This window comes from Nerophis lumbriciformis, linkage group LG11, assembly GCF_033978685.3.
Source record: "Nerophis lumbriciformis linkage group LG11, RoL_Nlum_v2.1, whole genome shotgun sequence".
Lineage (NCBI taxonomy): Eukaryota > Metazoa > Chordata > Actinopteri > Syngnathiformes > Syngnathidae > Nerophis > Nerophis lumbriciformis.
The window spans coordinates 3,483,475-3,509,041 of record NC_084558.2 but is presented as its reverse complement, the minus strand read 5'-3'; the positions used below and the strand labels follow the sequence as shown (position 1 = coordinate 3,509,041).

Sequence of the window (25,567 nt, the reverse complement as noted above, 5' to 3'; positions counted from 1 at the left end):
ACTGTTGGGAAGAAGGAAGTTGGTGATTTTATTCGGAAAATTGATCGTCCCGGAAAGGTTTTGTGCACGTGGTGTCATGATAATATTGACTATGGATCACCAGGTTTCAAGGCTTTGGAAGTACATGCGAAACGCCAAAAACATATGAAACAACTTGAGGCAAGCTAGGTATGTTCTATTAATGATGTTTTCATGTCTTTAAACACTCAAATATTTTCTTCAAATGGTGCTGTCTTTGTTAATTTTAGCATGTTAAATTGGTGAAAAACCAGGAGCTTCGGGGGGCGTCGCCCACCTTGTCCAGCCACCTGGACCTGGCTGGGGGCCTTCGTCCCCCAGACCCCCGGAAATTTTTTCAGTCTTTTTCATTGTGGTCAAATCACATGCCTGCAAGAACTAAAACACTACACACAGGAAAACAGCAAACAACTCAAAATAATGTAATAATAATAATAATGTGATGTGACAGTATTTTGAGACAAGAGCTATAGTGATGCATGCTTGGTTATGGTTTAAAGTCATATCCAACAATTGCGACAACGACTTTTTACTGTCAACTGAGTTTCCTTTTTTAATGATTTCTGCTGGTGATGTGCCTCCGCATTTTTCCAACGCAAAAAATGTGCCTTGGCTCAAAAAAGGTTCAAAAAAACACTGCCTTAAGGGTGTTCCTAAAGTGGACAAACAGGCGTATATATCTTTGATTGTGGTTTTAGACCCCTTTATCCTACTTGATCCTGAATTCCACAAAATAATTTGACCTTCCAAGGCAAACCAAGCAGAGAAAAGAAGGGTTAGCAAACAATCAGTCGACAACAGCCTCACTTTGGTGCTTTGTTTACTGACAGTCTATTCCATCTCGTAAGAAAGTGTGTGAATGGAAATGAAAAAGTTGAAGGACAGATCAAAAAACACTCGCAGTATGCTTCTTGACTTTCTAAAAGCAAATCAAACCTGCAGCTAAATGTTCTGATATCACAGTATTTCATTGTTTCAGAATGCCCATAAAGTCTCAGGTTTGGTCCTTCTCGTTAGCGGTCGGCGTTCATCCTGCGCAGTTTGGCAGGCAAGTTGTCTTCCAGCCGCCCCCCGGCAAAGGAACTCGGGTTCGAGGTGGTGATGGTGCTGATGGCCGACGGCGGTCTGTGCTTGTCCACGTCTGCCTCCTCAGCGTCGCCATCCAAGGACAGGAGCTGGACCTGCTCCTCCTGGCGTCCTCCCTGGCGAGCGGCAGGGATGGAGCCGGACCTCAGCCTCTGGATGCTGAGCGGCAGGTCGCCCGTGCTGGAGGCCTTCCCGCCGGGCAAGGCCGCCCCTGATTTTACCCCCCGCCACAGTTGCTCCTCCCTGGTGGAGCTCATGCGTTGCAGTTTGCTGGGCAGCTTGGCGGCCTGGTCCTCCATGTGATCGGCGTGGTCCGCCGAAAGGAGCCTCCCCCGACGGCTTCCTCGTCCGCAGTTACCCGCCGGCGGGGAGGACGGCGCGGGGGCCACGGGGAGATGGTTGGATGCTGTCAGCGATGACTTCTCCTCCTGCTCTTTGACGCTGTACGGAGGCGTTGGCACCTCAAAGGTGTTGTGAAACTGAGAGTAGTCCACCCTGAAGAAGCCCTCCTCCAGCGACATGACGGGAAGGAAACGATGTCCCCACAGGACTTCGTCTTCCGTGTACGACGTCCGGGCCTGACATGTCATACCTGCCACATGGGGAGAACCACTCATAAATGGAGAGGAATTTTTCCAATACCAAAGAAGATGAGTTGAAATGCAGGGAAATTGAACCATTAATAAAAAATGATCCAGACAGACAGAAACATGACAAGAGATGGAGCTGGGCATTATTTAACACCATTAATTAAACATTCTGTTAAATATTGCACCGTATGTTGGAGAAAAATGTCATACAAAGACACAGATTGAGGTTTGGGAGTTATTACTAAAACATGAAGCCCCAAATTGGCAGCACAGCGTAGCTCGTCTGCCTCGGGGTGTGAATCCCTGGTCGGAACATGTTCTCATCATGCTCGCGTGGGTTTTCTCCGGGTACTTTCTCCCACGTCCCAAAAACATGCATGTTTCCCAACTGTGATTAAGCCATGGTGTAATATAGCGTGCCACCAAAAATGGTGTTTTAGTGCTATCTCAACTTAAGAGCTACGCTACTTAAGAGTGTTTTGAGATAAGAACTGTCTCTAATTGTTATGATTTAAATTCTTTACAAGTAGAGATGTCCGATAATGGCTTTTTTGACGATATTCCGATATTGTCCAACTCTTAATTACCAATTCCGATATCAACCGATACCAATATATACAGGTGTGGAATTAACACATTATTAGGGATGATGTTTAATAAGAAATGATCGAGTTCGAGCCTATTATCGAATCCTCTTATCGAACCGATTCCTTATCGAGTCCAGATAGGTTGTTGTATATGGAAAAAAACACAATATTTGGTTTAAGAAATCACTTCACATTCTCTACTGCTCGCATTACCGTATCTGAGTTATTGTGCAAAAATTTGGGGAAATAACTACAAATGTGCGCTACATTTTGTAACCGTGTTACAAAAAAGATCAATTAGACTGATACATAATGTTGAATATAGAGAACATACAAACACTTTTTTTTTTGAGCCAAAAATATTAAAGTTAGATGATTTGGTAAAATTGCAAACAGCTGAAATGATGTGGAATTAAATGATGGAATGGATGAAGTAAAGAAGTGAAACATTGTACTGATATGATCCAATTTAAGAGGTTGTTCAAATGAATAGTGCTTACAAAATACAAAGAAGAAGAATAATGACAAATACTTTCAACCTTATTGAAAATAAGATATTCTTCATCTTAGTATATTAATAATGACTGAATGAATTAATTGCATATTACAAAACTGTTGTATATACTAATCCACAGATATTTTATTATAAAAAGGTCAGTAAATGATGTATATATTTGTAAACGCTATGAAGTGGGAAAAGGGGTAGGGTTAAATAAGCTTAACTTCTTCCTACTTCTGTAAAGTGAAATGATATGAAACTGTGATGTATTATGATGTGGTCGGATCATGTTTTGTTTAGTTTTGGACTTCCTTAGTTGTTTTGTGCACTTCGGGGGTTTGTTTTAGTCACCGTGGTTACATATGATTTTCACCTGCCTTGCTCATCAGAGACTCTATTTAAGCCTCCCTTTTCCGGTCACTCGTCGTGGCTTCATTGTTTGCATTTGCAGCAGTTACGTTGGCATTCTGCTTTTCGAGCTCATGATTCCTGTGCTAAAGTTACCGTAGCTTCTGGTATTCCTGTGCTAAGTAACTTTTTGCTTTAGCTTCTCGTGCGAACGGCACGCTTTCTTTTTGTTTGGTTCCTGTCTGTTGTAATGTGTATGATTTATGAGAAATAAATCATCTCCTACCTGCACGCTTTCGTCCGGAGCCGTCAGTTTTGCGTCCCGGGAACGAACCGCAGCACGCTGAATCCACCGTGACAAATGACTGAACTATGTGACGTCATTTCTTGTGATGTCCCACGGGGCATTTCTTGTCGGGACGGGATTCGAATAAAGAACCAACTCTTTTTCTTTACTATAGTGGTCTTGATAACGGGTACCGGTTCTCAAAAAGGGATTCGAGTCCGAGGACTCGGTTCTTTTCTTATCGAACAACCGGGAAAACCGATTTCGAGCATCATCCCTACACATTATTATGCCTAATTTTGTTGTGATGCCCCGCTGGATGCATTAAATGTAATAAGGTTTTCCAAAATAAATCCACTCAAGTTATGGAAAAAAAAGCCAACATGGCACTGCCATATTTATTATTGAAGTCACAAAGTGCATTCTTTTTTTTAACATGCCTCAAAACAGCAGCTTGGAATCTGGGACATGCTCTCCCTGAGAAAGCATGAGGGGGTTGAGGTGGGCGGGGTTGGGGAGTAGTGGGGGGGTGTATATTGTAGCGTCCCAGAAGAGTTAGTGCTGCAAGGGGTTCTGGGTATTTGTTCTGTTGTGTTACGGTGCGGATGTTCTCCCGAAATGTGTTTGTCATTCTTGTTTGGTGTGGGTTCACAGTGTGGCGCATATTTGTAACAGTGTCAAAATTGTTTATACGGCCACCCTCAGTGTGACCTGTATGGCTGTTGACCAAGTATGCCTTGCATTCACTTGTGTGTGTGAATAGCCGTAGATATTATGTGACTGGGCCGGCACGCAAAGGCAGTGCCTTTAAGGTTTATTGGCGCTCTGTACTTCTCCCTACGTCCGTGTACCACTCCGTACGGCGGCGTTTTAAAAAGTCATACATTTGACTTTTTGAAACCGATACCGATAATTTCCGATATTACATTTTAAAGCATTTATCGGCAGTCCGATATTATCGGACATCTCCAGTTACAAGCATCCCCGCCATTAGTTGGTGTAGAAAATGTAAGATCCAGCCAAAACATCTGCTCTTATTTGCATTAGCTTGTAGCTAGAGATGGACATAACTATGTTTTCCAACCATGGGAAGGAAGAAGATGATTGTGAACGAAAGTGCTGAGAAAAAGAAGCGGATTATATTTGTTGACAGAGCGTGTAGGTAGTTGGAGCCTATCTCTGCAAGTCTGCACTATACTGAAGCAGAAGCAGTCTTACGCCAGTCAGGGATGTTGAAATAATATCTCTACGGCGGACATTTATCCATGAAAATAAGAAAAAGCTGCTGATGGTGTGTGTGACGGAGACGCAGCTAGAAGGAGAAGTCCACTCCCCAAGGTAAATGTTGTACATTATTATTACATTACGTTATAAAACTAATGTAATACATTGTATTGTATCGTTTTTGTACAACATTTCCTATCTTATACTTAGTTTTTCTTTTTAAAAGGGGGGCCAAGCACTAATTCAAATGATTTGAGTTTATTTTAATGAGAGACAAGTGTTTTGAGATAAAAGCTTGTAAGTTGAGGATTTTTCTTTCTTTGTTTCTTTAGTTTATTTCGAACATGAACACTTACAGCATAATTCATATAATTCCTCTATGCAACATGTCCGGAAAGGAATAGGAAGAAGCAAAGCTTATTTAATCCTACCCCTTTCCCCACTTCAGAGTGTTTACAAATATATACGTTCATTTACTGACTTCTTTTTATAGCAAAATGACATCAGTGAATGATTAATACAGCCGTTCTTGCAATAGATCATTGAGTCAGTTATGATGAAGAATATCCCTTTTTCAATAAGGTTGAAGATGTTTCTCATAATTCTTCTTCCTTGTACTTTGTAAGCACTTTTATATTGAACCACCTCTTAAACTGCATCATATCAGTACATTGTTTCACTTCTTTACTTCATCCATTCCATCATTTAATTCCACATATTGATACGCTAAAGGTTTTTAATGTTGTACGAGCATACAAATGTTTTAAATTAGTTTTCCTCTAAGGTTATATTTCTCCTTTTTAGTTGAACTACTGTAATACGGAAATAATGATTAGGTTCCTCATGTAGCTGCTGCCATCTCGTATAGAGCTTTTAATCGACATCATGCCGCACTGGACGAGAGCCAACAACTAAGATACATTATTTGCCGTGAATTACGTGACATTTTTAATTTCCCGTGGCACACCTGATGATCTCTCACTGCACACTAATTTGCCACGGCGCAGTGGTTTGGAATCACTATATTAGGCTAATTATGACTGTAAATTGACCAGGACAGGGTGTACCCTCAATTCACCTGGGACAATCTCCGGCAGAGTCTGATAAGAAGTAGCGATACAGAAAACGGATGGATGGATAAAAACGAGAGATGTCTGATAATGGCTTTTTTGCCGATATCCGATATTCCCATTATGTCCAACTCTTAAATACCGATTCCGATATCAACCGATACCGATATATACAGTCGTGGAATTAACACATTATTATGCCTAATTTTGTTGTGATGCCCCGCTGGATGCATTAAACAATGTAACAAGGTTTTCCAAAATAAATCAACTCAAGTTATGGAAAAAAAATGCCATATTTATTATTGAAGTCACAAAGTGCATTCTTTTTTTTAACATGCCTCAAAACAGCAGCTTGGAATTTGGGACATGCTCTCCCTGAGAGAGCATGAGGAGGTTGAGGTGGGGCGGGGTATATTGTAGCGTCCCGGAAGAGTTAGTGCTGCCAGGGGTTCTGGGTATTTGTTCTGTTGTGTTACGGTGCGGATGTTCTCCCGAAATGTGTTTGTCTTTCTTGTTTGGTGTGGGTTCACAGTGTGGCGCATATTTGTAACACTGTTAAAGTTGTTTATACGGCCGCCCTCAGCTGTTGACCAATCGCATTCACTTGTGTGTGTGAAAAGCCGTAGATATTATGTGACTGGGCCGGCACGCAAAGGCAGTGCCTTTAAGGTTTATTGGCGCTCTGTACTTCTACCTACGTCCGTGTACCACTCCGTACGGCGGCGTTTTAAAAAGTCTACATTTTTACTTTTTGAGACTGATACCGATCATTTCCGATATTACATTTTAAAGCATTTATCGTCCGATAATATCGGCAGTCCGATATTATCGGACATCTCTAATAAAAACCAAATTGTCTCCAACCTGTGGTCTCCACGATGCCTTCAAGGATGACCACGATCTCGAACTGCTCGTTCACAAGCGAACGTTGCGACAGGTCGAAGAAGGGACTCCTGCTGTTGATCTCGTGGCAGATGGTGAGCGGCGACACCAGGAAGAGTTGGTCCGCCCCGGTGCCGAAGCCCACGTCCAGCTCGCACTGGTCCAGAGGCAGGAACTCGCCTTCCGGGGTCTGCCGCGACTGCGGGACACACAACAACAACAACAATGAGGGCACAGCCGAGGACTTCGCCTTGCAGCCTCACTGATTTATGAAGCACAATGCAACAGGTGGTGGGGAGAATATGTGATATCGCCAACATCATCTGTTTAAAGGAGGTGCTCTCCATGTCTCCTGGAAGCAGCCAGTATCACCTCACAATCTCTGGCTGCTAGAAAATACTTCATTTGGTATTAAAAAAAACGATTCCTTATGCTATCCATCCATCCATTTTCTCCCGCTTATTCCCTTCGGGGTTGCGGGGAGCGCTGGAGCATATGTCAGCTACAATCGGACGGAAGGCGGGGTACACCCTGGACAAGTCGCCACCTCATCGCAGGGCCAACACAGATAGACAGACAACATTCACACACTAGGGACCATTTAGTGTTGCCAATCAACCTATCCCCAGGTGCATGTCTTTGGAGGTGGGAGGAAGCCGGAGTACCCGGAGGGAACCCACGCAGTCACGGGGAGAACATGCAAACTCCACACAGAAAGATCCCGAGCGCAGGATCAAACCCAGGACCTTTGTATTGTCTAGCAGACGCACTAACCCCTCTCCCACCGTGCTGCCTTCCTTATGCTACAGAAAGTTTAATTAAAAGAAGCAAATCAAGGCGTATTTAGCTTCAATTGAATTGGTGAGAAATCACAATGTATTTTTTTTTATTCTACTTGCAGTCTTTTTACTGCTGTTTTTTGTTGTCATTGAAAAATCTAACCACATGATCTTATATGTAAGAAACATATCTATGGACTCCAATTAAGCTGTAGGAACATCTCAAGGATGATCATCTGAGCTCACTTTTCAGCTTCTTGGCAAAGGTTTTTGAGGACAATAATGGATGTATTCCATTTTGGAATAAGGCTGAAACTTAAAGTGAAGTGTTGCGAATCATTTCCAGATGCACTGTACATACCCTATGTCTATGCATCAATAGATACACTTATCTTGATGTATTTATAGGGACACTTACAGTATATCCATGTATCAATGGGGTGCCTGTATTTGTGTATAAAATATACTGTATCTATTAGAGATGTCCGATAATATCGGACTGCCGATATTATCGGCCGATAAATGCTTTAAAATGTGATATCGGAAATTATCGGTATCGGTTTCTAAAAGTAAAATGTATGACTTTTTAAAAGGCCGCTGTGTACACGGACGTAGGGAGAAGTACAGAGCGCCAATAAACCTTAAAGGCACTGCCTTTGCGTGCTGGCCCAGTCACATAATATCTACGGTTTTTCACACACACACAAGTGAATGCAAGGCATACTTGGTCAACAGCCATACAGGTCACACTGAGGGTGGCCATATAAACAACATTAACACTGTTACAAACATGCGCCACACTGTGACCCCACACCAAACAAGAATGACAAACACATTTCGCCCACCTCAACCTCCTCATGCTCTCTCAGGGAGAGCATGTCCCAAATTTCAAGCTGCTGTAAAAAATAATGCACTTTGTGACTTCAATAATAAATATGGCAGTGCCATGTTGTCATTTTTTTTCCATAACTTGAGTTGATTTATTTTGGAAAACCTTGTTACATTGTTTAATGCATCCAGCGGGGCATCACAACAAAATTAGGCATAATAATGTGTTAATTCCACGACTGTAAATATCGCTATCGGTTGATATCGGAATCGGTAATTAAGAGTTGGACAATATCGGCAAAAAAGCCATTATCTATGTATCACTGAGGATGTCTACACTACAGTCAGGCATACCAATTGTTAATATACTGTAAGTAAGAAGACAGTTTAATCCAAAGACTGGAAAATGTGATACTTTTTAGTCAAATAAAACCTGTAAAAAAGAATATTGAAAAATAAAATACTGTGTTTAAAAAAATTAATTAGCCCAAATGTCATCAAAACAAATCAAATTGCTTGTAAAATATAATTGTGTTCTATTTGGCAAATAAAATGAAACCCCTTTTTACACTTTATAAAAAACGTTGTTTATGAATGCAAGTAAATAACTACAATATAATAATTCAACTTCTACCCTTAATATAGGAACATGTGCTTTTCATTAACTTCCACTCAAGTGAAATCTTTGCATGTTCAGTTTCCAGTACAGTGGAAACAAACAAAACCATGCTGTTATTATCCTGTTTTAGTTGAAAACTGTAAGCACTCGCCAGCCAAGCCCTGCAAGTTAGCATTGAGGACAGTTTTTCATGCTTTCCATGTTTTTGGAGTGAGCGGCCACAGATGGCAACCAGATCGTGATTTGTATTCACAGCAATGTGGAGGATAGAAGGGTGTGACATTTCACAGGGAGACGTCTGCGCTCACAGATCCCTGGCTAGCCGCCATTACGTGTAACACAGTACACACCACCACCACCACCAACTCCTGTGGGATCTGATTGACCGCTAAAAGTTTGACACGGCAGCTTTTCTACCCTTGTGGTCCCCACATGGCACCACCCTCGACTTGTTGGTGACATTTTGGCTCAGAACGTGACATTACGCCTTTACTGTGGGGACATTTCTCTTTTTGGGGATGCGTAGTGGAGAAAGGTTAGGAACCAGTACTAACTAACGCACAGCATAAGGAGGGGCGGCCCTTGTGGGGACATCAATCTTTTGGGGACATTGGATGGTCCAAATACCAAAGAAAATGTTTTCCTGTCTTTCTATATTTATGTAGTACTACCTGTGAGGACGTTTTGGCCACACAAGAAAAAAGTGTTATTGTCTTTCTGTCTTTGTGTTCTACCACCCTGTTGTCATTTTAGGGACATGTTGAAGAAAAGTCTCTCCTTGTGAAATGCCACTTATATCGCATTTTCATTATGGTTCGGCAAATATTTCCCCCTCACTGTATGCACTCTTTTTGAGGTTGCGCAGTGGAGAAAGGTTAGGAACTAGTAATAACTAACAAACGCACAGCATAAGGAGGGGCGGCCCTGGTGGGGACATCAATCTTTTGGGGACATTGAATGGTCCAAAAACAAAAAAAAATGTTTTCCTGTCTTTCTATATTGATGTGGTATTACCTGTGAGGACGTGTCCTTTTGAGGACGTTTTGGCCACACGCGAAAAAAGTGTTATTGTCTTTCTGTCTTTGTGTTCTACCACCCTGGTTGGGACATGTTGTCATTTTGGGTTGTTGTACAAAAGTCTCTCCTTGTGAAATGCCACTTATATCGCATTTTCATCATGGTTCGGCAAATATTTCCCCCTCACTGTATGCACTCTTTTTGAGGTTGCGCAGTGGAGAAAGGTTAGGAACTAGTACTAACTAACTAACGCACAGCATAAGGAGGGGCGGCCTTGGTGGGGACATCAATCTTTTGGGGACATTTTGGCTGGTCCACGCACAGGAAATGGGTGCTTGTCTTACTATATTTATGTGGCACAATCTGTGGGCACGTCTTTTTAGCCACACAAAAAAAGTGTTGTTGTTGTCTCTCTGTCTTTGTGTTCTACCATCCTTGTTGGGACATGTTGAAGAAAAGTATTTCCTTGTGAAATGCCACTTAAAAATCGCATTTTCATCATGGTTTGGTAAATATTTCCCCCTCACTGTATGCACTCTTTTTGGGGATGCGCAGTGGAGAAAGGTTAGGAACTAGTACTAACTAACTAACGCACAGCATAAGGAGGGGCGGCCCTGGTGGGGACATCAATCTTTTGGGGACATTGGATGGTCCAAAAACAAACAAAAAATGTTTTCCTGTCTTTCTATATGTATGTGGTACTACATGTGAGGACGTGTCCTTTTGGGTACGTTTTGGCCACACAAGAAAAAAGTGTTATTGTCTTTCTGTCTTCGTGTTCGACCACCCTGGTTGGGACATGTTGTCATTTTGGGGACGTGTTGTACAAAAGTATTTCCTTGTGAAATGCCACATAAATCGCATTTTCATCATGGTTAGGCAAATATTTCCCCCTCACTGTATGCACTCTTTTTGTAGTGGAGAAAGGTTAGGAACTAGTACTAACTAACTAACGCACAGCATAAGGAGGGGCGGCCCTGGTGGGGACATCAATCTTTTGGGGACATTTTGGCTGGTCCACGCAAAGGAAATGTGTGTCTTACTATATTTATGTGGCACTATCTGTGGGCACATGTATTTTTTGGCCAAACAACAAAAAAAGTGTTGTTGTTGTCTCTCTGTCTTTGTGTTCTACCACCCTTGTCGGGACATGTTGTCATTTTGGGGACGTGTTGAAGAAAAGTATTTCCTTGTGAAAGGCCACTTAAATCGCATTTTCATCATGGTTAGGCAAATATTTCCACCTCACTGTAGGGACAAGCGGTAGAAAATGGATGGATGCACTCTTTTTGAGGATGCAAAGGGGAGAAAGGTTAAGTACTAGTACTAACAAACTAATGCACAGCATAAGGAGGGGCTGCCCAGGTGGGGACATCAATCTTTTGGGGACATTGAATGGTCCACTAACTAACAAGATGTGTTCCTGTCTTTCTATATTTATGTGGTACTACCTGTGAGGACGTGTCCTTTTGAGGACATCTTGGCCACACAAGAAAAAAGTGTTATTGTCTTTCTGTCTTTGTGTTCTACCACCCTTGTTGGGACATGTTGTCATTTTGGGTTGTTGTACAAAAGTCTTTCCTTGTGAAATGCCACATAAATCACATTTTCATCATGGTTCGGCAAATATTTCCCCCTCACTGTATGAGGAACTAGTACTAACTGACTAACGCACTGCATAAGGAGGGGCGGCCCTGGTGGGGACATCAATCTTTTGGGGACATTTTGGCTGTTCCACGCACAGGAAATGTGTGCTTGTCTTACTATATTTATGTGGCACTATCTGTGGGCACATGTCGTTTTAGCCAAACAACAAAAAAAGTGTTGTTGTTGTCTCTCTGTCTTTGTGTTCTACCACCCTTGTCGGGACATGTTGTCATTTTGCGGACGTGTTGAAGAAAAGTATTTCCTTGTGAAATGCCACTTAAAAATCGCATTTTCATCATGGTTCGGCAAATATTTCCCCCTCACTGTATGCAAATCACACGTTTGTCTATTTTTAGTGCATTCCATTGATTTATTAATGAAATGCGCATTAACATTAATGACACAAATACAAGGACGGTTGTCTTCTTAAGTTATCGTGCATTATGTATACAGTATGTGCAATCCAGGGAGAGGACCTTATTTAACGGTTGATTTCATTTGATTCCAGCAGAAATGTTGAATAACTATTTTCTTGCTGTTTTTAGATGTAATTAAAACAAAAAAGTACATCATTAAATCAACAAGAAATAAATGTGGATGTATTTTAATGTAATGTATTGATTAGTTATGTGGGCCATTCATCTGCAACAAAATGGGATTCATGTAAAAACTGTTTGCATTTCCTAATTGCAAAAAAATGTCTGAGCGCTCGACATATCCAAGCCGCGATAGGATTTACAACCTGCGTCTACGCCTGCCCGTCAGTCGATCGCGTCGTATTTGCGAGGCTCCGTCGTTATTATTAGGAATTTGGATTTACGGCAGCACGCCTCGTTTCCTGCAGCGGTGTGTTCCCTGAAAACAAAGAGCCGCATTGTGTCCACAGTGCGGCGAGGCTTGTGTACACTCTGTCTAGTGTACACGAACCCACACAAAGACTACATATGCCACCCTCATATTGTACGGATAGGCTTTGGAGAAATGGTGTTTACATTATATCAAATGACATTCGTGCTAGCATACATATCAATGTTTTATATAACCCATATGGTCAATGACTTATGGACAATTAGTTGCTAAGTCCTAAATACGATTTGCTTGATGGCGAAATTTCACTAACATGTATTTTCTGCTCCTTAAAATGAATGCGGCAGTCAAATCAGTTAGTTTTTGAATAATGTGTATAGTACAGCCCAAACGTTTGGACACACCTGCTCCTCATTCAATGCATTTTCTTTATTTTCATGACTATTTACATTGTAGATTGTCACTGAAGGCATCAAAACTATGAGTTATGTACTTAACAAAAAAAAAGGTGAAATAACTGAAAACGTTTTATATTATAGTTTCTTCAAAATAGCCGCCCTTTAAGTTAAGTTAAAGTACCAATGATTGTCACACACACACTAGGTGTGGTGAACTGTGTCCTCTGCATTTGACCCATCCCCTTGTTCACCCCCTGGGAGGTGAAGGGAGCAGCACGCATTTTTGGTGATTTAACCCCCAATTCCAACCCTTGATGCTGAGTGCCGAGCAGGGAGGTAATGGCTCCCATTTTAATAGTCTTTGGTATGAACTCACGACCTACCGATCTCAGGGCGGACACTCTAACCACAAGGCCACTGAGTAGGTTTGCTCTGATTACTGCTTTGCACACTCTTGGCATTCTCTCGAGGAGCTTCAAGCACACCTGTGAAGTGAAAACCATTTCAGGTGACTACCTCTTGAAGCTCATCGAGAGAATGCCAAGAGTGTGCAAAAAAGTAATCAGAGCAAAGGGTGGTTATTTATTATGTCTATAACATATATACATGGTCATTAGTATATATTGTATATATGTTATGGACATAATATAATATATCTGTATATATATTATTCTGTATATACTGTATTCGTATATATGTTAGATTTTTTATGGCTATATTAGTCTATTTATACCTGCATTGTCCTTTCCATCCTTACACTTTCCATCATTGTAACTGAGCTACTGTGTGGAACAATTTCCCTTGTGGATCATTAAAGTTAGTCTAAGTCTATTTAGAAGAAACTAGAATATAAAACATGTTTTCAGTTATTTCACCTTTTTTTGTTAAGTACATAACTCCACATGTGTTCATTCATAGTTTTGATGCCTTCAGTGACAATCTACAATGTAAATGGTCATGAAAATAAAGAAAATGGATTGAATGAGAAGGTGTGTCCAAACTTTTGGCCTGTACTGTATACGACTAACTGTACTTGGAACGCCCCCTTTCCATCGCCAGACTCAATATGTCGCCCCCTCTTGGTGTGACGTCATCTACAGAACTGGAGCACATTTCTTGCAGTGAGAGTGCGGATAAAGTCATGTAAAACTATTATATTGATGACTTAATTGCATGTTTTCGTGGCTCAACCCAAAATGTTGAAAGAGCCATATTGGACCACAAATACAAAAAAGTAATCGGTCTGGAGCCGCAAAAAATCAGAAGACTTATATAAGTGTTATAATGATGGCAACACATGATGTAAGTGGCTAATTAGCTATATTAGCCTACTATCAAAATGACTATGTGTCGCAGGCTGACGCAAATCTTCGTTGACAGAAATGTTGAAATGTAATATTTATTCTACACATTTTTACAAATATTAGTCAAACTTCTCAGAGGGTGAGATAACTCCTGTAAATGACTGTCTTAGAATGGCCAAAGGTATAGATGTGTGTGTCCAAGTTAAAGGAAACATCAGGCTGTCTTCTTCTAATAGATTTCTTACAATCTTTGCAAACTGGATAACGTTTGCTGAGGTCTGGGACAACATGGCGCACAAACAATCTCTTAAACGCATCATAATTAAATGATCCCCTCAACTCCCCCCAAAATGGATTAACTCGCTGGAATAAAAAAGACAATATAACATACATCCATAAACTTGGACGCATGTGAAAAAGTGCAATATATTTATCTGTTTAGTAATCTATTTATTTATTTTATATATATATACTATATATATTATTTATATATATTTATTTATTTATACATGCACCTTATTGCTTTTTTATCCTGCACTACCATGAGCTTATGCAACGAAATTTCGTTCTTATCTGTGCTGTAAAGTTCAAATTTGAATGACAATAAAAAGGAAGTCTAAGTCTAAATGCAGCCGCTGTTACATACAGATAATGTGTCATGAAACATGGAAAAATAAACAAAATACACATAAGTAATGAGCTCAAATATAGCTACAAATGAGGCATATGTACTTACAGCTAGCCTAAATAGCATGTTAGCATCGATTAGCTTGCAGTCATGTAGTGACCAAATATGCCAAAGCTCACCTTTGTGCATTCGCGCACAGCATAAAACTTTTGTTGGACAAAATGAGACAAAGAAGGAGTGGCATAAAACACGTCTTTCTGTGGCAGCGTCGGAGAAAGTTGTACATGAAAACAAACTGTTCAGTCACGGTGAGTTCAAGGGCCGCTGAAATTAGTAGGACAAAACGACGCTCGCCAAAAACGCTTATCAGCGAAGCATGAACACAAATATATTAAACAGTGGGCTTTCTAACAATTAGGAATGTTTGTGTCATGATTGTGAAACCGTGTTACAACAAAAAACATATTTTTCACCCCATTTTTTTCCCATTACCATACATTTTTGAAAAAGAGCCACGGGTCGCTGACCCCTGTTCTAAGCACGCAAAGGCCTTAGAAAGACTGGAATTGTCTTGACTTCTTGTGTACCTGCTGTAGGACTGCAGGACACGGCTGACATCTACCGTGTCCTTGCAGAAAACATCAAAGTTAGCCAAACCTAAAAAGTGTCCGTGTTGCAGATGTTCCGTCTTAGCGCAAGAGTGACTAAAAAAGATAGAAAGGCTCACTAAGTACACAAATTGCTGTTTTAATCAATGCGCGCGCAGTCCGCCACCTATATTGTCCCCTGGGGGCGCATCCATCTCAGCTGAGGACATTTAGAGCTGGCGTTGAACTTAGAGTTACAGCCCGCTGAGAGCTTTTCTGCTGACGGAGTGAGGACGCTGTGTGATGACCCTGCAGCAGGTGCACTCAGCTGGGCCATGGAGAACGAGCATCGCACAAAGTATGTGGGGAAATTGTTCGTCGCCGAGTAAACTACGTCCCCACAAGGCTTGATTGCACAGTGGGAAGCTGCAAAATCCAAGCTACAGTGAATGCAATCCTAAGAAGATGTGCTAACAAACAACAACAAAGGAGGCTGCAACTAACGATTCATTTGATCATCGATTAATCTGTCGATTATTACATCGATTAATAATCGGCTAAAAGAGACAAACTACATTTCTATCCTTTCCAGTATTTTATTGGAAAAAACAGCATAGCACCGTACTTATTTTGATTATTGTTTCTCAGCTGTTTGTACCTGTTGCAGTTTATAAATAAAGGTTTATAAAAAAAAAATATCCATCCATCCATCCATGGATGAAAAAAATGTCAAATTAAAAATTAAAAAAAGAATTAAATTGCCTCTGCGCATGCGCATAGCATAGATCCAACGAATCGATGACTAAATTAATCGCCAACTATTTTTACAATCGATTTTAATCGATTGAATCGATTAGTTGTTGCAGCCCTAGTCTCCTATTTTGTAAGGATAGAGTTTGACAAGTTGACTATTTTATCTTTAGAGAAGTGACCACCAGTGGATGATGTCACCTACGTGGTATCAGCTCGGCTTGCTTGGACCAGGGACCAGAAGTACTCACCCGAATATAGGACAATATTTTCTGAAAAATTCTGAAAAATAGTGCTTGTCTTATATTTGGGGTATAGAGATATGTACTGTAGCAGATTGCAACTTTTCTTTAAGTGAGTCAGAGCTTTTCATCTTTTCACTCACACACATTGTTAGTAAGTTAGGAAAAAACACAGAGTTATGATGCTAATTTGAAGATTAAGCAGCTAAGAAATATGATATCCTTTTTTACTTGCGGAGGCTAAGGCCCCGTTTACACTGCTTAACAAATCTCTTTTTTTTAACCCTCAAGTGACACAGATCGGATTTTTTCCCCCAGTTTAAACACTTCAAAATGGTTTTCACATCAGATTTAGTCCGAATCCAATTGGAATCTGCTATTTTCGAATGTGAATGCAGTCTCAAGTGGGGGCAGTATAGCTCGGTTGGTAGAGTGGCCGTGCCAGCAACTTGAGGGTTCCAGGTTCGATCCCCGCTTCCACCATCCTAGTCACTTCTGTTGTGTCCTTGGGCAAGACACTTTACCCACCTGCTACCAGTGCCACCCACACTGCTTTAAATGGAACTTAGATATTGGGTTTCACTATGTAAAGTGCTTTGAGTCACTAGAGAAAAGCGCTATAAAAATATAATTCACTTCACTTCACTTCACAGTCTAAACGGAAATGTGGAATTTTTTTGCAAATATGAGCTCATTCTGTGACTTTCGATCCCTCAGGCAGTACTGCATCAAAAACCAACATCAGTGCGTAAAGGATATCTCCACAAGGAAAACCACTGTCAGTAACTATAGTTCGTTGCTACATCTGTAAGTGCACGTTAAAACTCTACTATGCAAAACGAAAGCCATTTATCAACAACACCCAGAAACGCCGCTGGCTTCGCTGTGCCCGAGCTCATCTAAGATGGACTGATGCAAAGTGGAAAAGTGTTCTGTGGTCTGACGAGTCCACATTTCAAATTGTTTTTAGAAACTGTGGAAGTCGTGTCCTCCGGAACAAAGAGGAAAAGAACCATCCGGATTGTTCTAGGCGCAAAGTTCAAAAGCCAGCATCTGTGATGGTATGGGGGTGTATTAGTGCCCAAGACATGGGTAACTTACACATCTGTGAAGGCACCATTAATGCTGAAGGGTACATACGGGTTTTGGAGCAACATATGTTGCCATCCAAGCAACGTTATCATGGACGCCCCTGCTTATTTTAGCAAGACAATGCCAAGCCACGTGTTATAACAGCGTAGCTTCTTACTAAAAGAGTGCAGGTACTAGACTGGCCTGCCTGTAGTCCAGACCTGTCTCCCATTGAAAATGTGTGACACATTATGAAGCGTAAAATACGACAACGGAGACCCCGGACTGTTGAACAACTTAAGCTGTACATCAAGCAAAAATGGGAAAGCATTTCACCCGAAAAGCTTAAAAAAATGGTCTCCTCAGTTCCCAAACGTGTTGTTAAAAGGAAAGGCCATGTAACACAGTGGTAAAAATGCCCCTGTGCCAACTTGTTTGCAATGTGTTGCTGCCATTAAATCCTAAGTTAATGATTATTTGCAAAACAAATTAAGTTTCTCAGTTCAAACATGAAATATCTTGTCTTTGCAGTCTATTCAATTGAATATAAGTTGAAAAGGATTTGCAAATTCTTGTATTCTGTTTTTATTTACGAATTACACAACGTGCCAACTTCACTGGTTTTGGGTTTTGTACATTGCTTAAGTTGTTTACGTGAGTGAGTTGAAAAATAAAAGTAAGATAGATCCACGCTGATGTCCGTGTTGCCTCTACTTAACAGCCATAAAAACATTAGAAGCCTCCCTCATGATAATACTTTCATTTATTTTCACGCACAAAACACCATTTTTTAGGGTGTGGGGACTTTTATTTTATTTTGTAGTAGTAGAAGAGACTTTCTTGTTCATTTGTGGAATACTGTCAACTTCCTTTGTTCTCACTTTATCGAACTGCGCATGCAAGTGACGTTGAGGCCACATCGGGGCCACATTGGACCCTGTGTGCGTTTACACTGGAGTCTGATAAAGATTAGTGTAATGCTAATGAGATCTCCGGAATTCGGAGGTCTTAAGGATGGCAAGTATGCTCTAGTATACTCTGGACTGAAGCTGTGTGCGTTCATTGTTTTTGTAGCTGTTGTTTTGAGGCATGTTTAAAAAAAAATTCAAATAATACACTTTGTGAAAGTCAAAGTGTAGTATTTCCCATAGTTGTAGTGGGTATTAGGATTATCTCAGGGAGAGCATGTCCCCAATTCCAAGCTGTTTTGAGGCATGTTAAAAAAAGAATGCACTTTGTGACTTCAATAATAAATATGGCAGTGCCATGTTGGCACTTTTTTCCATAACTAGAGTTGAAGTTGTTCTCTTATTTTGGAAAATCTTGTTTTTGATGGATTGATTGAAACTTGTATTAGTAGATTGCACAGTACAGTACATATTCCGTACAATTGACCACTAAATGGTAACACCCCAATAAGTTTTTCAACTTGTTTAAGTCGGGGTCCACGTTAATCAATTCATGGTAAAGTTACATTGTTTAATGCATCCAGCGGGGCATCACAACAAAATTAGGCATAATAATGTGTTCATTTCACGACTGTATATATCGGTATAGGTTGATATCGGAGTTTGGGCCCCAAATATAATACGACCCTCTTCATTCAAACATTGAAAGGGATTTGATTATATTCGGGTCAATCTGCACATGGGCTACTATCGCACGGCTACACTGTCAATCATTAGCTATCCTCAGATCTACTTTTTCCTTTTGGACAGAAAATACAAGTTTGCAACTTTGTTTGCGTTTAGTGTTTTAGGGCTTTTGGCATGTATTGTTAGGACGTTTTTATACTAAATGTCTGCACAATTTATGCTATGATTCTTCTTTATTGATGACAGTCATGATAGTGGAGGTGATAGTGGATGTAAATATACATGGAAGTTTACACTGCATACTGCTAGTAGTTACAGCAGGGGTGTCTAACGTAAGGCCCGCGGGCCGGATCAGGCCCCCGGACAGGTTTTATCCGGCCCGCGGGATGAGTTTGCTAAGTATAAAAATGAGCCGAAATTTTTGAATGAAAGAAACTGCTGTTCTAAATGTGTCCACTAGATGTCGCAAAAGCAATTCTTTGTATCTATGTAGATGATGCTACATATGTAAAAAAATAAATCAACCACATAATGTTAGTACATCAGTTGAGGAAAACGATCAAACTACATAAATAACATCCTGTAATTTGATTTTTATATATTTGTTTTATCTTGATAGATTGGAAATGAACACTAATGAGTTGACTGATGAACATTATCACATCATTTATTCAGAAAGTATAAAAAACGACAAATAAAGATAGAATACTATAAACCGCAACATGTAAGTGTAAAAAACAACAACATTATGATTTGTACATTTTCAGAATGTGCTTGTTCTATTTTTTAACAAAGAAAACAATCTGAAGTTGTCCTTATTTTGAAGTTATCGTGCCGTGATTTTACGAGTCCGGCTCACTTGGGAGTAGAATTTTCTCCTTGTGGCCCCCAATCTAAAATTAGTTGGACACCCCTGAGTTAGAGCCTTCATGCAAAAATACAATATCATTATGACTCTCTATTTTGTATGGACTCTGATGTACATACTTCTGATTGCAATATGCCATAACGGCTATGGTGGCCCTCAGGGGTCACAATTCATGTAATGGAAATCGATGCAGCGCGGGAGAAAGTGCACATAAACTTAACGAGTCTTTTAGAGCAGTTTTTTTCAACCTTTTTCTGAGCCAAGGCACATTTTTTTCATTGAAAAAATTCTGAGAGACACCACCAGCAGAAAACATTAAAAAATGATATTGACAATAAAAAGTCTTTATCGCAATTGTTGGATATGAATTCAAACCATAACCAAGCATGCATCATTTGTCTCAAAGTACTGTCACGACTTGTCACGTCACGCCGTGACTTATTTTGAGTTTTTTTGTATTTTCCTGTGTGGAGTGTTTTAGTTCTTGTCTTGCGCTCCTATTTTGGTGGCTTTTCCTCTTTTGTTGGTATTTTCCTGTAGCAGTTTCATGTCTTCCTCGAACGCTAATCACGCCCGGGAATTATTTTGTAGTGATTAAACCCCCAATTCCAACCCTTGATGCTGAGTGCCAAGCAGGGAGGTAGTGGGTCCCATTTTTATAGTGTTTGGTATGACTCGGCTGGGGTTTGAACTCACGACCTACCGAACTCAGGGCGGACACTCTAACCACTAGGCCACTGAGTAGGTCTACACGCTGCCTCCTATTGTGATCAGACAAACCATGTTCCTGACATCTACAAAGCAATCTACAACCTGCTGCCACCTACTGGTATGGAAGAGTATTACACAGTTACTCTGCCGAACTCTAGACAGCACAGACACTCAACAACGGCACATTTGCGGATTATAATTACTGGTTTGCGAAAAATATTTTTCATCCATCCATTTTCTACCGCCTATCTCAGCTGCATTCGGGCGGAAGGCGGTGTACACCCTGGACAAGTCACCACCTCATCGCAGGGCCAACACAGATAGACAGACAACATTCACACTCACATTTAGTGTTGCCAATCAACATATCTCCAGGTGCATATTTTTTGGAGGTGGGAGGAAGCCGGAGAACCCGGAGGGGAACCCACCCAGTCACGGGGAGAACATGCAAACTCCACACAGAAAGATCCCGAGCCCGGGATTGAACACGGGACCTTCGTATTTGCTTGTTCTATTTTGAAACAAAGAAAACAATCTGCTGTTGTCTTTATTTTGAAGTTATCGTGCCGTGATTTTACCAGTCCGGCCCACTTGGGAGCAGATTTTTCTCCACGTGGCCCCCGATCTAAAATTAGTTTGACACCTCTGAGTTAGAGCCTTGACGCAAAAATATTATGACCCTTGGGAGTAGATTTTTCTCCATGGCTCCACTTGGGACGGAGTGGCGCGGTTGGGAGAGTGGCCGTGCCAGCAACCTGAGTGTTCCTGGTTCGATCCTCAGCTTCTACCAACCTCGTCACGTCCGTTGCGTCCTTGAGCAAGACACTTTACAAATTGCTCCTGATGGGTCGTGGTTAGCGCCTTGCACGGCAGCTCCCGCCATCAGTGTGTGAATGGATGAATGTGGAAATAGTGTCAAAGCGTTTTGAGCAGGGGTCCCCAAACTTCTTGACTCGGGGGCCGCATTGGGTTAAAAAAAATTGGCAGGGGGCCAGGCTGTGTGTGTGTGTATATATATATATATATATATATATTAGGGCTGTGAATCTTTGGGTGTCCCACGATTGGATTCAATATCGATTTTTTTTTTTCAATTTAACACTATTCTCGATTCAAAAACTATTTTTTCCCAATTCAAAACAATTCTCTATTCATTCAATACATAGGATTTCAGCAGGATCTACCCCAGTCTGCTGACATGCAAGCAGAGAAAAAAGCTTTTATAATTGTAAAGGACAATGTTTTATCAACTGATTGCAATAATGTACATTTGTTTGAACTATTAAATGAACCAAAAATATGACTTATTTGATCTTTGTGAAAATATTGGACACAGTGTGTTGTCAAGCTTATGAGATGCGATGCAAGTGTAAGCCACTGTGACACTATTGTTCTTTTATTTTTTATAAATGTCTAATGATAATGTCAATGAGGGATTTTTAATCACCGCTATGTTGAAATTGTAACTAATATTGATACTGTTGTTGATAATATTCATTTTTGTTTTTCACTACTTTTGGTTTGTTCTGTGTGGTGTTTGTGTCTCCTCTCAATTGCTCTGTTTATTGCAGTTCTGAGTGTTGCTGGGTCGGGTTTGGTTTTGGAGTTGGATTGCATTGTTATGGTATTGCTGTGTATTGTTTTGTTGGATTGATTAATTTAAAAAAATGTAAAAATAATAATAAAAAAAAATTTAAAATAAAGAAATAAATAAAAAATAAAAACGATTTTTGAAAAATGAGAATCGATTCTGAATCGCACAACGTGAGAATCGCGATTCGAATTCGAATCGATTTTTTCCCACACCCCTAATATATATACATATATACATTGTCTTTATAATCTGTTTTGTCATCAACATTTAACATTGTCACGTTATCGATGGGAAAATTAATTTTTAGACAATATGATTTGCCTGAGCAACTAGGAGATACCAAGAGTAACAAGTGGAAGAAAATGGATTAGAAAGGAAAACTTTTTTTTTAACTTGGGACTTCCTGTGGGCCGGATTTTGGATGCTGGAGGGCCGGATCCGTAGTTTGGGGACCCCTGGTTTTGAGTATACCTTGAAGGTAGAAAAGCGCTATACACATTTACCATGTGGCCCCCGATCTAAAATGAGTTTGACACCCCTGAGTTAGAGCCTTTATGCAAAAATATCATTATGACTCTAGTATTTGTTTCTTTTCTACTTCTGATTGCAATATGCCATAACGGCTATGGTGGCCCTCAGGGGTCACAATTCATGTAATGGAAATCGATGCAGCGCGGGACAAAGTGCACATAAACCTTTGACGAGGAGAGGAGGAGAAGAGTTGAACTTTGGCTGCAAGTTCCAACTCACCTTGATGACTTTGCAGCGGATCTGCGCCGACACCATGTGGCTGTTCCTCAGGTTGCCCACCCGGAACATGAGGCACAGCTTGCCGTCCCGCTGCGAGACGACGGCGTCCTGGCTGAACATGAGCGTCTCGGCGCGCTTCTTGGGCTGCGACATCTTGATGAACATGCAGCCGATGAGGAAGGCGTCCACGATGGAGCCCAGCAGCGACTGGAAGAGGAAGAGGAGGATGCCCTCGGGACACTTCTCCGTGATGTAGCGGTAGCCGTACCCGATGGTGGCCTCCGTCTCGATGAAGAAGAGGAAAGCGGAGGGAAAGTTGTAGACGTTGGCCACGCAGGGCGTGTAGGACGCGTCGTGGCCGCCGCGGCTCAGGTCGCCGCGGATGTAAGCGATGAGCCACCACATGGAGGCCATGACCAGCCACGCCACCGTGTAGGTGAGGATGAAGATGAGCAGGTTCCAGCGCCACTTCAGGTCCACCAGCGTGGTGAAGAGGTCGGAGATGTAGCGGCTGGTCTCGCCGCCCAGGTTGCCGTGTTGCACGTTGCAGCGGCCGTTCTTCTCCACGAAGCGCTGCCGCTTCCTTTTGGCCGGCGCGCAGAAAGTCGCGCCCCGGTCGGTGTTCACCACCTGGTAGTCCTCGCCGAATTTCCTCCGTATGGCTGACATGGTGCACGATAACACCCTTGTTTTTCTCAACTTTACAGTCAACACTTGAAGACAGCAGTCCGCTTCTTCGCGCAACTTCCGTGCACCCCCACCGGCACAACACCGGCCGCCCCCCTGCGAGGAGAAAGCCTGCACATCCCGCCCGACCTTCGCATCTTCTAAGGTGCAGATGCGCGTCTCTCCCCCCGTCAACAAGCTTTTTCATGGATTCTGCGCATTACGCGCACGCGCACACCGTCCTTTTTACGCACGAAAAAACAACTTTGGGGCTCGTCTATGTGGATCCAGATCAGTGGTTCTTAACCTTGTTGGAGGTACCGAACCCCACCACTTTCATATGCGCATTCACTGAACTATTCTTTAGTGAAATATAAAATGTTGGTTTTTTTCTAATTCAAGACAAAGTTATATGCTTTGGATAACACTTTAGTATGGGGAACATATTCTAAGTAACAAAGACTTCATTTAGAGTTTTTTTGGACACTAGGGGAACATATTCTAAGTAACAAAGACTTCATTTAGAGTTTTTTGGACACTAGGGGAACATATTCTAAGTAACAAAGACTTCATTTAGAGTTTTTTGGACACTAGGGGAACATATTCTAAGTAACAAAGACTTAATTTAGAGTTTTTTGGACACTAGGGGAACATATTCTAAGTAACAAAGACTTAATTTAGAGTTTTTTGGACACTAGGGGACAGGGGTGCCGAAAAGGAGGGGGTAAAGGAGACGGATTCTAGGGGCCCATGATGGAGGGGGGCCCAGAGAAGCCCCTAATGATGATGAAATCATAATACAGAAAAAATAATGACACTGTGTTGGGGGCTTTGGAAAGATTCTTTTCATGGGGCCCAAAATCCCTAGCGGCACCCCTGCTAGGGGAACATATTCTAAGTAACAAAGACTTAATTTAGAGTTTTTTGGACACTAGGGGAACATATTCTAAGTAACAAAGACTTAATCTAGAGTTTTTTGGACACTAGGGGAACATATTCTAAGTACCAAAGACTTAATTTAGAGGTTTTTGGACACTAGGGGAACATATTCTAAGTAACAAAGACTTTATTTAGAGTTTTTTTTTGGACACTAGGGGAACATATTCTAAGTACCAAAGACTTAATTTAGAGTTTTTTTGGACACTAGGGGAACATATTCTAAGTAACAAAGACTTAAGTGAGAGTTTTTTGGACACTAGGGGAACATATTCTAAGTAACAAAGACTTAATTTAGAGTTTTTTGGACACTAGGGGAACATATTCTAAGTAACAAAGACTTAATTTAGAGTTTTTTTGGACACTAGGGGAACATATTCTAAGTAACAAAGACTTAAGTGAGAGTTTTTTGGACACTAGGGGAACATATTCTAAGTAACAAAGACTTAATTTAGAGTTTTTTGGACACTAGGGGAACATATTCTAAGTAACAAAGACTTAATCTAGAGTTTTTTGGACACTAGGGGAACATATTCTAAGTACCAAAGACTTAATTTAGAGGTTTTTGGACACTAGGGGAACATATTCTAAGTAACAAAGACTTTATTTAGAGTTTTTTTTGGACACTAGGGCATACTTGCCAACCTTGAGACCTCCGATTTCGGGAGGTGGGGGGTGGGGTTAAGAGGGGAGGATTATATTGACAGCTAGAATTCCCCAAGTCAAGTATTTCATACATATATATATATATATATATATATATATATATATATATATATATATATATATATATATATATATATATATATATATATATATATATATATATATATATATATAGATAGATATCTACATCCTGAAAATATGCAAACAAAACTGTGTTTAGATAATTGATACTTCAAACTTGCATAAATAAATATTAAGGAATATAACATAACTTGGCTTCTGTTTCAAAATGTAATGAATAACATGCTAAAGTTGTTGATAAACAAGCAATTATTTTAATAATTAAATATGGTCATTTTAAATGAATTATTATGATCATTTAAAATCAATTATTTCAAATATGTTTATTTTAATGTATAATTCTATGGCTGGATGTAATAAGGAGTCACGAAAAAATACAAATAAAAATACAATTAATTTTGATGTTTTTAGCATTTTAATTACAGCAAGGTGG

The 25,567-nt window shown here is 40.7% G+C and overlaps 1 protein-coding gene across 2 annotated transcripts in view; it reads right to left on the bottom strand.

The window, feature by feature from the left end:
- Positions 1–821: 821 nt before the first annotated feature.
- Positions 822–25,567, bottom strand: part of LOC133611016 (G protein-activated inward rectifier potassium channel 1-like) — a 46,962-nt gene continuing 22,216 nt past the window's right edge. The window contains exons 2-4 of one of the 2 annotated variants that reach the window (XM_061967858.1): positions 22,786–23,447; positions 6,573–6,789; positions 822–1,696 (exon numbers count right to left, since the gene is read on the bottom strand). In XM_061967858.1, coding sequence (XP_061823842.1) covers positions 1,032–1,696; positions 6,573–6,789; positions 22,786–23,199 — 1,296 coding nt within the window. In that variant the 5' untranslated portion in view covers positions 23,200–23,447 and the 3' untranslated portion in view covers positions 822–1,031. Of the gene's footprint in view, positions 1,697–6,572; positions 6,790–22,785; positions 23,593–25,567 lie in introns of those variants that run through there. The other variant, XM_061967857.1, reaches the window with a different exon arrangement.